Source organism: Aulonocara stuartgranti (assembly GCF_965226115.1).
Source record: "Aulonocara stuartgranti genome assembly, chromosome: 15".
Classification (NCBI taxonomy): Eukaryota; Metazoa; Chordata; class Actinopteri; order Cichliformes; family Cichlidae; genus Aulonocara; species Aulonocara stuartgranti.
In genome coordinates, this window is record NC_138951.1 from 18,181,196 (window position 1) to 18,194,038 (window position 12,843).

The 12,843-nt window shown below is 41.7% G+C and overlaps 1 protein-coding gene across 2 annotated transcripts; it reads left to right on the forward strand.

Annotated features, from left to right (window-relative positions):
• The first annotated feature begins 548 nt into the window (after positions 1–548).
• Positions 549–12,548, forward strand: tfap2b (transcription factor AP-2 beta). Of its 2 annotated transcripts, none has more exons than XM_082506647.1 (7): positions 549–609; positions 2,755–3,216; positions 4,666–4,720; positions 5,717–5,936; positions 6,258–6,376; positions 7,276–7,417; positions 11,547–12,548. In XM_082506647.1, the coding sequence occupies exons 1-7, from the start codon at positions 562–564 to the stop codon at positions 11,833–11,835; spliced, it is 1,335 nt and encodes a 444-aa protein (XP_082362773.1). In that variant the 5' UTR covers positions 549–561; the 3' UTR covers positions 11,836–12,548. The 2 variants fall into 2 exon arrangements, with proteins under 2 accessions (XP_082362773.1, XP_082362774.1); XM_082506648.1 differs by lacking the exon at positions 549–609 and adding an exon at positions 1,791–2,468.
• Positions 12,549–12,843: the final 295 nt, after the last annotated feature.

Sequence of the window (12,843 nt, forward strand, 5' to 3'; positions counted from 1 at the left end):
AACTTTATCGCATTGTCACATGTGTATGTAGAAATCTACTAAGTATCCCATTAGTGCTCCATTAGATAACGACCTAATTAATCATTTTTATTTATTTAATTTCGTTGTTTTTTTTTAATCACATATGATTACAAACATTTACAGTGAAAGAGATGAAAGTCAAGGTACAAAAAAAAATCTAACAATGCATAAGAGTTGCATAAGTGTCCAACAAGTAAACAATCTATATGTGGTTCAGTGCTGTGTGTACGAAGATACACACCACACTCGTGTATTAAAGTTACCTGCTGCTTTTAACCTGCCCTATTATTATTATTATTATTATTATTATTATTATTATTATTATTATTATTATTATTATTATTATATAATGTTACAGCAGTGGACTCCATACAGGGGTTCCCCATTCAGAAAGCCTGTCTGAAGGTACGGAGGGCGGAGGGAGGGAGGGAGGGAGGGAGAGAGAGAGAGAGAGAGCGAGAGAGGGAGAGAGAGAGAGAGAGTTGAGGCATCCCTTCTTCACTTGGCTGCATTCGGTTTACCGACACCGGAGAAGCGACCATGCTGTGGAAACTAGTTGAGAATGTCAAGTATGAAGATATTTATGAGGTAACGTTACCGTCCAGCTGTTTGTGACTCGGGGGAAATAGACTAAATGAAGTTACTAGACATGCTTTTGGAGTTCATTTGTTGGATGCTGTTGAGTGAAGTGTTTTCCACGAGGCTTTAAGGCCTCGTATTCATGTTGCGATGACTGTGGATATGAATTGGAGAACCATTTGGCACATGACAGATTTATTCAGGCATAAAACGGATTAATTTGTGCTGAAATGATTTCAAGTGCTCACATTATTTTAAGCTGTGCTTGTCGCTGTGGTGCAGTGTTCAGTTTTGGGTACATAAGATATGTGACACTGCCTACATGAGGGCTGTAATCAGTCAGATTTTACTTTGGGCTTTGGGGTAAATTAATATTTAAAGCAATCTACATATCTTTTTTAACATAATAAAAAAATAATAAGGTGCAAGGACTATAAGCTCATTCCCAGGACCTCAACGTGACCCAGTAACTAATGAAAAGCTCATTTTGACATTTTTAAATTACAGCGAAAGACAAATAAGGTGGAGAACCGCTGTGTCAGAGCAGGGTGATGATGTGTAGCCTATGGAGTATGTAAATGACTTGGCTTTGATCCCAGAACAATCATTTAAAAAAAACGGTGAGGGGAAAGGAGAAAGAAAAAGTGAGAAATACGACGCGCGCGGGGGCGAAAACGCTGCCCCGGCTCGCGCTGAATGGGCTCGAGCACAAAGCAGACGAAGAAAGGGTATAGCTCGCGAGGCCCCTCGGCTGAGCCCGGTGGGAAGCCCTTGTCTCGTGCCACACATGGTTTTTCTCCCACGGCGCGAGGGAGGGGAGGCTATAATGTTGTTAAACAAGTCACCCAAGAGGGCAAAGAGGAGAGGCTGAACGGTCTACAATGCAAAGTTTAATCGCTGCTTCTGAGTTCACACGAGCCCCTCACGCGTCCTGCCTTGTCTCGGGTGTGCGTTTGTTTTCGGTTGGCAGCTGCAATATGACTTGAGCTGCCTTAAAATTTCAAGAGTGTGAGTGTGGTGGGGTGAAGTTGGGGTGAAAAGTCAGAGTAAAATCTGAAAGTGGCTAATGCGCTCTTTTGCGGTTACTGTGGGTTTGTGCGTCAGCTCAAAGTTCTTTTCTCTCTCTTTTTTTTTTTTTTTTTTGCTTTATTGGATGCATTTCCGCTTTGTTTGGCGTTGACTAACCCGGCTGGAAGAGAACTTGAAAACCTGTTGTTAATCGTCTCATAGTCGACCCAACAAGGCCTGTTTTTATTGCCATATTGTCTTCTATTGGTTTCTTTAACGTAAAAAGTCTGTTTGCACAGAAATTATTTGCGCAAAAGTGTCTCCACTGGCAAGAAAGTGCGCTTTATTGCGTCAGCTTTTATATATAAAGGGGCCCCAGAGCGGTATTTTATGTGACAGAGGATTCCTCACGGGTCTGGATACCCTGTTCGTTTTCTCCTGCGAGAGAGAGTCCTCTTTCAATCTCCTGCTGTTCGCGCGTCGTTTCGGCTCTCCACGGAATTTCAACGTCACTCACGGTTGCGCGAAAGGCTTCACGCTCCATGTGTCGCCAGTCCCCTGCCTCGCGCACATTAATATTCCTGTAAGTCTCAGTCATGAATAACAATTACACCGTATACCGGGGGTAGAGGAGGGAGCTCGGTGCTCACACTCAGAGCGGTGGCAGCTCCGGGCGGAGGAAGGTTCTGAATGGTGTTGTAGATCGGGCCGTGCCTGCAGATACTCTTCATTCTTACCTGGGATGATTTTGGCTGTATCGGCCCTACACGCTCCGTCCTACACCGCTATTCTACCGTGAACCCGCTTGTGATACACCGGCAGAAGGTTTACAGATGTTAGTTCATCCTTACTCCACCGCGGTGAGTTTTCTTCAGAGTATTTCAGAATTCGTTTACGCAAACGGTAAACCCCGTAGATATGGCTGGCAGGTTTTTAGTTGTGAGACAGTTTAATTTAGGCTGTGACATTTTTTTCCTCCAGGCTCTTATGTGTTTTTGTTCAGGAGTTTCAGTGCCAGTTAGGCTTCTTTGGCTACATCACCAGAGGCAATTTGCAAAATGATCTTGGGCCTTCGTTTCTTTAAATTGTACTTCCAGTTCTACAACTGGTTCAATTTTTTCTGTTCTTTTCTGCATCCTGTTCAAGGACCGGCATGACGGTGTCTCGAGCCACAGCTCGCGGCTGTCCCAGCTGGGTTCAGTGTCGCATGCGGGACCCTACTCCAGCGCGCCACCGCTGTCTCACGCGCCTTCCTCGGACTTCCAGCCGCCGTACTTTCCTCCGCCGTACCAGCCGCTCGCTCACTACCAGAGCCAGGATCCGTACTCCCACGTCAGCGACCCATACTCCCTGAACTCCCTGCACCAGAGCCAACAGGGAGCATGGGGAGCCCGTCAGCGGCAAGACCCCACGGGGGACCGGATGGAGAGCTCCGCTCTGCTGGCGCAGCCTCGGGCCTCGCTGCCCCAGCTATCCGGGTTGGACCCACGGCGGGACTACGGAGGTGTAAGACGGCCTGATGTGCTTCTTCACTCCGCTCACCCCGGACTGGAGCCTGGTATGGGAGACGGACTGCTACACGGGCTGCACGGTATGGAGGATATTCCGGTAAGTTAAAGGCACAGCTGAGATTTGCAGAGATTGAATGCACATATAACATAATTTCAGATTTTCCTGCTCCAATTATGTCATATAATTTTAAGAAATCATGTTTAAGAACAGGCAGACAATGGCAAATCCTCAGACTTGAACCATCGAGGAGAAAATTCGCCCTACTTTTATTCACAATTTATTGAATAGTTCATAGTTTGTAGATATAAACAACGTACATTATAACGGTGAATTTCACCATTTCCCCTGACAACAAAAACACTTCAATTGAACTAAAACAGACACATTTACAACACCCAAAAATAAGCAATAAATAAAATGGAAACCAATTTTCACTGGAAGAAAAGAAAGGATATATGTTGACAGTTGTCTTGTTCATTGTCTACGCATGACTCTCGTGCCTTTAGAGTTAAGGTCAGTGAACTTGGGGCAGCTCCCTCAGGGCTGGATGCTCACAGCAGCTGTAGCCAAACGGATGGCTCAAAGCTTAAAAAAAGAAAAGAAAAAAAAAGACTTGAGATACCCAAGAAAGACTTTTTTTTTTTTTTAAATCAAAAGAGAAACATGTGTTTGCAAATAAAGCATCATAAATCTGGCTTTAGGCAGTAAATTAAATGTTCCTCGCGGTTTATTTAAAATTTCATTTTAACATAGTTTAACACGTTAGACATAGTTTTCAAAGACGATAACAAATTACGCAGATTAAATGACATTAAATTATAACAAAGTAAAGAATATTTTTTACTTTCGTTTTTAACGCAATATGTATTATTATTATTATTATTATTATTATTATTATTATTATTATTATTACTTGCTGTTTATTTCCTTTCTTAGAGTCTTGCTTTGCTGCTAAAACGCTATAAATTCACAGAGCGAGATACTAAAGACTTAGTGAAAAAGGTTTATTGTAAAGCTGTGTAGGATTTTCATTTTCTACTCGTTTCCCCCCTCAGGGCACAGCCATCACGAATTGTTTGCCATTTAACCTCCACAATAGATTCTCATTTCGGGCTTTCCGTGTTTGTGTTTTGCATTTATTAACCCCCATATAAATTTGTTTTTGCATATTTGTTTCTTTGTATTTGGCTGTGACGCATTCGTGACAACACCCGGTCTATTTAACAATTTATTTGGCAAGATGATGAATGACACTGATGAATGATGGGGGTTTGAATGTGTGGGAATAGCTGCTTCTAACCACGTCGTGATGAATGAAAGCACTGCATTATGAGCTAGATTGGACCGATGTCTGAAAACAAATAGCTCAAACGTGTATTCCGCCCCCTCCTTTTGAAACCTTACATGAATATTTTTTCTTTTTCTTCTTTTTCTTTTTTGTTTTTGCTGGACTGTGTGATTGAGGCTTGTCAGGTAAATCACTGGTTAACTTTGTGTACAACAGGGTTGAATGTTTTGCATTTATCTTCTCTCTTTTTTAAACAGACCGCTGATGACACCAACGGGACGAGCATCCTGGATCAATCAGTGATAAAGAAAGGTAGAAACACACATTCTCTCTTTAATACAAAGACACACATCTCTGTTCTCTGGGCAATGTGGCCTTACTTTAAAAAAAAATATATATATATAGTAATAATTGAAGAATATCACAGGTGGAAAGAGGAAATACGCGCGCTCTATTCTCAAGACAATTTATTTGGGTTTCTTCACTCCTGGGATATTTGGATAGGTTCTTATGAATTATAATGATTTATTGTATGGATATGTGTGTAACCTCCGGCCCAGTCCCTCGGGAAATGTCATGATCAGTATGGTTGTGACCTTAACTGGAAAAGGCGTTCTCGCCGAGTCTATTCATGGAGTTTCTCGTATTTTGGGGGCCGGGATGAGGAGTCTGAAGCCGAGGTAACGACCCTGGTATATTGACTATCAGGCAGTGTGTCGCTGACAGGCTGCCACGCTGCCGCTCTGATGATGTGCGGTGATTTAGTTACGGGATGTTGAGTGACTGAGCTCCCCGCGGGGCATTTAAGCCGCTGATGTAATAAATGGCATCGCTCACGGAGATCTCGTGAGCTCGTTTAGAGCTAATCTGCGGCATTATCCCCCGTGGAGCCATCAAAACCCCCTCGCACTGGCCCTTATATGCACGCATCCACGAGGCAGGCTGGCTGGCGGTTTCCCCTTTACTTCACGACATTAACAAGAGCATTAGCGCGCGGGATGAAGAAGCATCCAGTGCTGCTGGTGGGTGTTAAACCGGCCGTGGAGAAAAGACAGGGAGGTGGTTAATGCGATTTGAGAACGTGAGCCAATCAACAATCGATAACGCTGTAATGAGAATGTCGCGCGACATTAAATAACAGCAAATGCCCGGCACGTGGGCGCTTCATTAGGCCAGGGCCGCCCCCTGCGCGCGTGGTCTCACTGAGCAAAGTTTGGCACAGAGGAGTGATGTAAAGATTTCAAACTTGTGCCCCCTGAATGTGAAAGCACGTTATGTAAGAAATCCACTCTAACCTTCCTCTTTCAGTCCCCATGCCACCCAAGAACGTGGGTTCCCTGATGCTCGGTAAGGACGGGCTGATCGGAGGAGTGACCGTGAACATAAACGAGGTGTTCTGCTCGGTACCAGGCCGCCTGTCGCTGCTCAGCTCCACTTCAAAGTATAAAGTGACCGTAGGTGAAGTGCAGAGGAGACTGTCCCCGCCCGAGTGCCTCAACGCCTCCTTGTTGGGGGGCGTGTTGAGAAGGTACGGATGTAGCCTTAAAGCATGTTGACGCACAACGTGGAGTTCAGGAATAACCTCTAGAAACTATGAGGAAAAAACTTGTGTGTATTTAATTTGCAGGAGCAGTTATTAATGAGACTATGAGAAGCATGAAAAGCTATGCCATATAGATTTTTTTTAACATTAACTGGTAGACGAGATCAAGCTAAATAAATGTTGTCCAGAGCACATATTAAAATATTGTTTGTTAATTTGGAGCGATTTATGACATTTCGCCAACATGTGTGCGCCGTAAGTTTTACTTTAAATAAAGTTCATATGCTTTCCTCCTTTTTTCTGCAGAGCAAAGTCTAAAAACGGTGGGAAATGCCTGAGAGAAAAGCTGGAGAAGATTGGACTGAATCTACCTGCTGGGAGACGCAAAGCTGCCAATGTCACACTACTAACATCACTCGTGGAAGGTAACCGACTCATTTTTTGGTGATAAAAGCCAAATCTTTATTTTTATTTTATTTTTTTATTATTGTTTTCAAGAGTTTCAGGATTCCCCTTCTGCTTTCCCCTTACACCGCCACAACTCCCTGTAACTGGATTTCTGGCTATGAGCACAACTCAATATAGTGTCATTTATCAAAAAATATATAAGAAAAAAATAACTTTTTTAAAAAAAGTTTCTATCATGTGAAAACTCGAGAAAAAAATATATGAATTGCAAAAATCTGGGATTATAAAAGTCATGCGTGAAAATGCGCCTTTATTCATAAAATGTCTGTTAAAATGTAGCCAGGGAAATATTCATTACCGATAGATGTGTTTGAGGCTGCTAAATTAACGGATTAAAGACTGGAGGTTGGGCCCATGCCTTTGGCTACACCAACATATAGACCGAGTGCCTGTGTCTTACTAAAAACAGGTAACGTGAATTTACTTTTTAAAGAAAGTATTTCTTTTGAGTGATGACGACTTACTTTTAAATATATAAACTGCACGAATGTTTTATTCGTGCCTGTACAGTATAACCCAAAATAAAGTGGATCATTTTGAATATTAATCAGCAAGTAAAAGGTACTAATGTTTAGTCTACATGATAAAAATAAAAAATAAAAAACTTAAAACAGTTTAAGTGTTTTTGAGTCAGCTGAGAGGACAGCTGTGGGAGGGTTCTGCCTAAAAAGATACGGCTTTTTGTCAGTGACGTTAATGAGTTAAAAAATGATCATATGAATAATTAAATGACACCTGACAATACTCATACTTTAATTGAAGCCAGTATCTCGTGAACCGAAAGATCTTGTTCGTTTGTATTTATACTTATATTTACAGTTGCAATATATAAGACATCTAATACCTTCCCCCACAGGTGAAGCGGTCCACCTGGCTCGGGATTTCGGTTACATCTGCGAGACGGAGTTTCCCACCAAAGCCGTGAGCGAGTACCTCAACCGCCAGCACGCGGACCCCAACGAGCTGCACACACGGAAAAACATGCTGCTGGCGACAAAGTGAGTTTGATGGAGCGTTTGATTAGATTCTGTTCTCTCATAGCCTTTATGGGTGTTTTCTCTCATACAGGATATAGACTGTCTGCACTGCATCATATAGAAGTGGATGGAGGATGATGATGGGATTGAAGTGCGAGAACGTAATGCTGAATTATAATTCAAATGGCTTTTTTAGTATTAGGACACATTCAGACACAGCAGGACATTGTTGAAAGTAAGGTGTCAGAAAGACTGGGCCCTAAACCACCTTGCAATACTTCAAGTCAGCAAAAAAACAAGGAGTAAAAATCCAACAAACAACAAAAGAGCAACAAGAGAAATAAAGTTAAATGTTTGGGTTTTTTAAAAGTCCAATATGTCTCAGATGCTTCTAATTCAGACTTCTTGTTGCAATTTAAATGTTTCAGATTTTTCCCATTAGACAAGGTTTACACATCATTACTGCCTTTTGGTAGCATTTCGGTTGTCCTTGTGTTTTGTTGTCCATTGAAATTGCATAACATTTACACATACATTCTGAATAGCACAGGGCAATCACTTTCTGCAAATAGGTACATTTAGGGAGAATTAAATTATTATGAAATTAAGGCCAGTCTCATTTCCTGAGGTCTTTATGGTCCATTTTAAGAAACCCAGAGGGTGTGAACCCCTGCTATACTCTGTGCCTTATCCTATAGTCCACTCTGCCTTAGTGGCATTTGGAGAGGAAATTGTGATATTTTTTTAATGAAACCCACTGAACTATATCTAACTTGTATTTAAATGGCTGACTGGGGGAAAAAAACTGCAATGCAGAAAAAACAGGGCAGTTAAAGTCAGGTCAAGTATTTGAGAAATGAGCTAAAATAAAGCCAAGAATCTAAACCAAAATTAACAAGACATCAGTTTTACCCTTTTTATCAGGACAAATTGTGCACACATTAGCTTCCTTACAAGCAGCTTTTTCACAGAATAATCTTGAGGTGAGGTGGGGCACTATTAACACAGCCTATAAACACAAACCCTGATGTTTCTATATCTGACCTCAGTTTCTGGTCTTAGAGATAATCTGTTTTATTTGCACTAATGTAAAGTTACTTGTACTGATATATTTTTTATTAATAATTAGGAGATCCTGGAATTTAATTAAGGCTCTTCTGAGTGCACATGGGCAAGATAGGTTTTTTTTTTCTAAATAAGTGTTGAAGATTTGAAATTAATTTATAAAAGTCCTCCACTCAGGAAGCTTATATTTTTAGCTTGCATAAGTGTTGTTGTCTGCTGGCCTGCATAAACCATCTGTCCGTCTATGTGTGTGTGAGTGTGTGTTTGTGTGGTGCTCAGTATGTACAATGTGTTTGGTGGTGGATGTCTGATGCTCAGATTGAAACCTGTTCCAATACTGTGCATCAGTGCTGCCTGTTAGAAATTCATTATTTAGCAGTGGAGTGTTTCAAGTCGTCAGAAAACAACAGCGAGAGCCTTGAGTGTAGCCCGGGGTGGCGGCTTCTCCTCTCTACTCCCCTAACCCCAGCTGGGCTCGGCCTGCACAGCCTGTCACTCATTTGCTGGAGCTCTGCCCTTAGGCCGCTTACAGGGTGTGTGCGCACGGGCTGTGCAAGTATGAATCTGTGAAAGGGGGGAGGAAGAGGGAGAAGGAGGTCTCTTGAATTTAAAATGTGAGCCTAAAACCAGGGGATGATTTAACAAGGAGAACTAGGTGAATAGGTTATTTTCTTTTACAGTTGCACTTGAAATCCAATGAAAAATTAAGATCCATGTTACTAACCACACATTCTTATATCTAAATATTAGTTATTCATTTAGAAAACTCTTAATCGGATGATTTTTGCATTATTTTCACTGAAGGGGTATGCATTTTCTCCATTATGGAAATATGCAATATTTGAAATTACCCTTGTTTCTCTGGGTTCTGCTATATCACTGTATTTCACATCCTCATAGATCAGAATGACTGATCTTTGAGAATGATTGAATTACATACAATTCAATTGTACTGAATTGTATGTAAATTCAATACATGCTTTAAGTGTCAAAAGTAGTTAGGAAGAAAATGTTTATCTTCTCTACAAAAATAGGGAAATGGGAATGGTAAAATGCTTGTAATATACATAAAAACACAAACACCCATGCTAGAACTGAACTCGTGCTCTCCCTGTGTCCAGGTGCAGGTGTTAATCACAGACTGCTTTTATGTTCATGCCTTGTTCATGAGAGTTAAACAGAGTTAAACAAGGCAAAACTGAAAGAAAATATGTAAGGGTTCACGAGGGGAGCACTGGGGAAAAAAGAAAGAGTTAAAAAAAAATAAAGGTATAAGCATGATTTTTTTCCCCTTAAGTCATAATACGGTTAATTTTTGTTCTGTTAAGTTTATTCATTGAACACAATCAAAAGGGAGTCGTCAGAGTGGTGGGTTTTTCTCTGTGAGGTCATGAGGTTTTTAATATATAACATTACTCTGTGACGTTTAGGTCATTCTGAGTGATGATAAGTAACCTTAGCCTTCATCCTCATACTATGGAAATATGTGAATTTAGCTTTTGAAAAATGTTCTCTGAGTCTAAACATTTAGTGACAAAAAACAAAACAAAACAAAAACTGTAAATTTCAATTTAGAGGGATATGATTACGCAACACTAATGATGGCTACTATCAATTTGTTCTAAATAAATAATACCTAATGGAATTTTAAAAACACACACACACACACACACACACACACACACACACACACACACACACACACACAATCATCTTCCTCTTCCAGTGCGTTACATTTTAAAATAAGCTTCAATTTTTCAAATTATAAAATGAGCTGTTTTATGTATTCTTTCCTTTCTGGAAAGGTGGGTAGAGCTGTGCCACCTTTAGGACCTGCTAAAGAATTTCATTAGTCTGGGTTTTGGAACTGTTCTGAATAATTTTGGGGGTCTTTTCCAAGTTCGCATCTATACAGTTTGCTTTGCATTATTTCAGCCGTCTACTAAACTGCTGAAAACTTAATGCAGCCTACTCGGTGCACAGCGCTCTATTCTGCAAGCAGTTTTAGTTTGAGTGGTATTGCTTTCATTTTAGGGAAGTCTAAAACTAACATTGCAGTTTAGCATTCATGCCTCCAACATTACTGTCTTTGAGCTGTGTTTCAACAGGGAAGTGGTTGTCCCACTTTTTTTTTTGATGTGCCCCCTTCAAAAGCTGGGGAGGGGGGGGGGGGGGGAATCACACTCTACACCCCACACTTTTAAAAAATAAAAAATGATCCAACTTGAATTTTAGTTTGATAAAACACTGCACAATTGTGTCAGCAAACTCAACAATGAAATTAGTTTCATACCACCCACCCCCCCCCCCCCCCCCCCCCCCCTCTTCCTCGCCCCACCTGCTGTGGTTTTATGACCCACAGTTTGAGAACCACAGCTACAGGGCATGATTTTCCAAAAATGTGAAAGTCAAACCAGCATGGAGATTTGAGTCAATTTGTTTCTTTTTGTAAACACTGAACTGTGAAATAGCAACATGTGATTCCAGCATATGAACTGATTGTATTCACTGCGGTTTCCAGAAGAGCTGGAGGAAAGTCTGCAATCAATGCAACAAAATTCCCTCACTGTCACTGAGAAAGCTCTCAGTCTGCTCTTGGGGGACATTTAGTTACATTTTGCAATTAGGCATGCCTGCACAATTTACATCTGGAATGGGACTCAGAAAGTCTTAAGTACTGTAGGATCAGGTAAAGTGTTAGTTACTTTATAAAGTTCTAGTGTTAAAAATGCCTACAAAGAATTTCAATAATCAAAATTCAAATCTAATTATGTGCAGCTAATGTTTTGGGGCCCCAAGGAAGTCTTGGGCTCTGAGGGATGTTCTTTATTGTGCCTGTGTGGTAATTTTCGAATATTGGCTTTTAGAGATTTTTAATATGATGTTGTCTGCTCTGCATTTTGTGTCAGCTTTGTCATTAATAACCTTCTTGAGGAAATCCTGAATAAATCATCAGTGTTTTGTTTTAATGACAGCAAACTGGCAGTTATTTGTCATATATCAGCTTTCCAAAAACCCTTTTGGGGAAAGCCTAAGATGATGCAGAGCTCCCTCCTGACGTCTTGTTGTGTCTTCTCTCCTGCAGACAGCTGTGTAAGGAGTTCACAGACCTGCTGGCCCAGGACAGGACTCCCCTGGGCAACTCAAGGCCCACCCCCATCCTGGAGCCTGGCATCCAGAGCTGCCTCTCCCACTTCTCCTTAATCACGCATGGTTTTGGTTCGCCCGCCATCTGCGCTGCACTCACCGCCCTGCAGAACTACCTCACCGAGGCTCTCAAAGGACTCGACAAGATGTTTCTCAACAACCCTCCCAACAACCGGCACGGGGATGCTGGCAAGACCGGCGACAAAGAGGAGAAGCAGCGGAAATGAAGCAGGAGAAGGAGGGGAGTGATGATCGAGAGCTGAGAAGGAGGCAGACACACAGACAGAGGCGTTACACCGTTACTTCTAGCTTTACACCCCTGCGACTGACCTGCCACGCACGGGGCTGAGGTGGAGGAGGAAGGGGAAGGCTCGGCAGAGAGAAAAAGGCAGAGGAAGACACCCGTGGGCCAGTGTCAGAGAGCACAGAGGGATTTTTCATCTGTGTTACGTTCTTTTCATTCCCCTGAGGACATGGTGGTTACTGTGTTACATTCATTTCGCTCCCCCTGCCTGCATCCTGTGAGACTGAGATGCTGTGAGCAGCCAACAAACAACATTGTGTCTGTGTGCCTGAGTGAGTGTGTGCTTGTCTGTGTGTGTGTGTTTGTCTTCACACAGAAAAAGCATTGTGAGATTGGGTGATGAGCAATCTATATGTGAAACAGGGTTGTCTGGTTATTTAACACAAGAGGAAGGAGAGGAGGAGAGGTGTTAATTTATGTGTGTAAATATTTATTTATATTAATTTAAATGGATGGTTGTGTAAATAGGTGCGCCAGCTATTTTGGAGTAGGCCTATTAATCTGTGATTTGACCTTTGTGAGCCGTTTGGGGGACAGGACTCATCCAGTGTTTTTCTGTTCTTATAGAGCTGTTGTCATGGTGCTGATGATGGGTAGACATGCTTCTAATTGTCCAGTGATTTCATTTCTATCATATTGATAATAAACCATGTGTTTTATTATGCGAGGTGTGCAGCCTGCGCCTTTTCTCCAGGGAAATTTCAAAGCAGAGTCTCAGTAAAGGCTGGGGTTCAACTTGTATTCATTTGTGTCATGAAATATTGAAGAAGAGCAGCTTTCTGGAAGAAAATTCAACTTTCTGAATGACCGGAAGTGGATTGATGCCAGGATTTTAACACTGTTGTTCAATGTGTAATAAGTCAGGTTCACAGGTCAGGCATCTTTGGGTGTAGGAAGAAAAAAAGACTGATATCCGCTAAATGGCGGCCAA

Excerpts from the sequence above, each read along its gene's own strand:
- tfap2b (XM_082506647.1), top strand. The coding sequence starts at position 562 with ATGCTGTGGAAACTAGTTGAGAATGTCAAGTATGAAGATATTTATGAG. Across the intron at positions 610-2,754 it reads AGTATGAAGATATTTATGAG|GACCGGCATGACGGTGTCTC; the intron begins GTAACGTTACCG and ends ATCCTGTTCAAG. Across the intron at positions 4,721-5,716 it reads TCAATCAGTGATAAAGAAAG|TCCCCATGCCACCCAAGAAC; the intron begins GTAGAAACACAC and ends TTCCTCTTTCAG.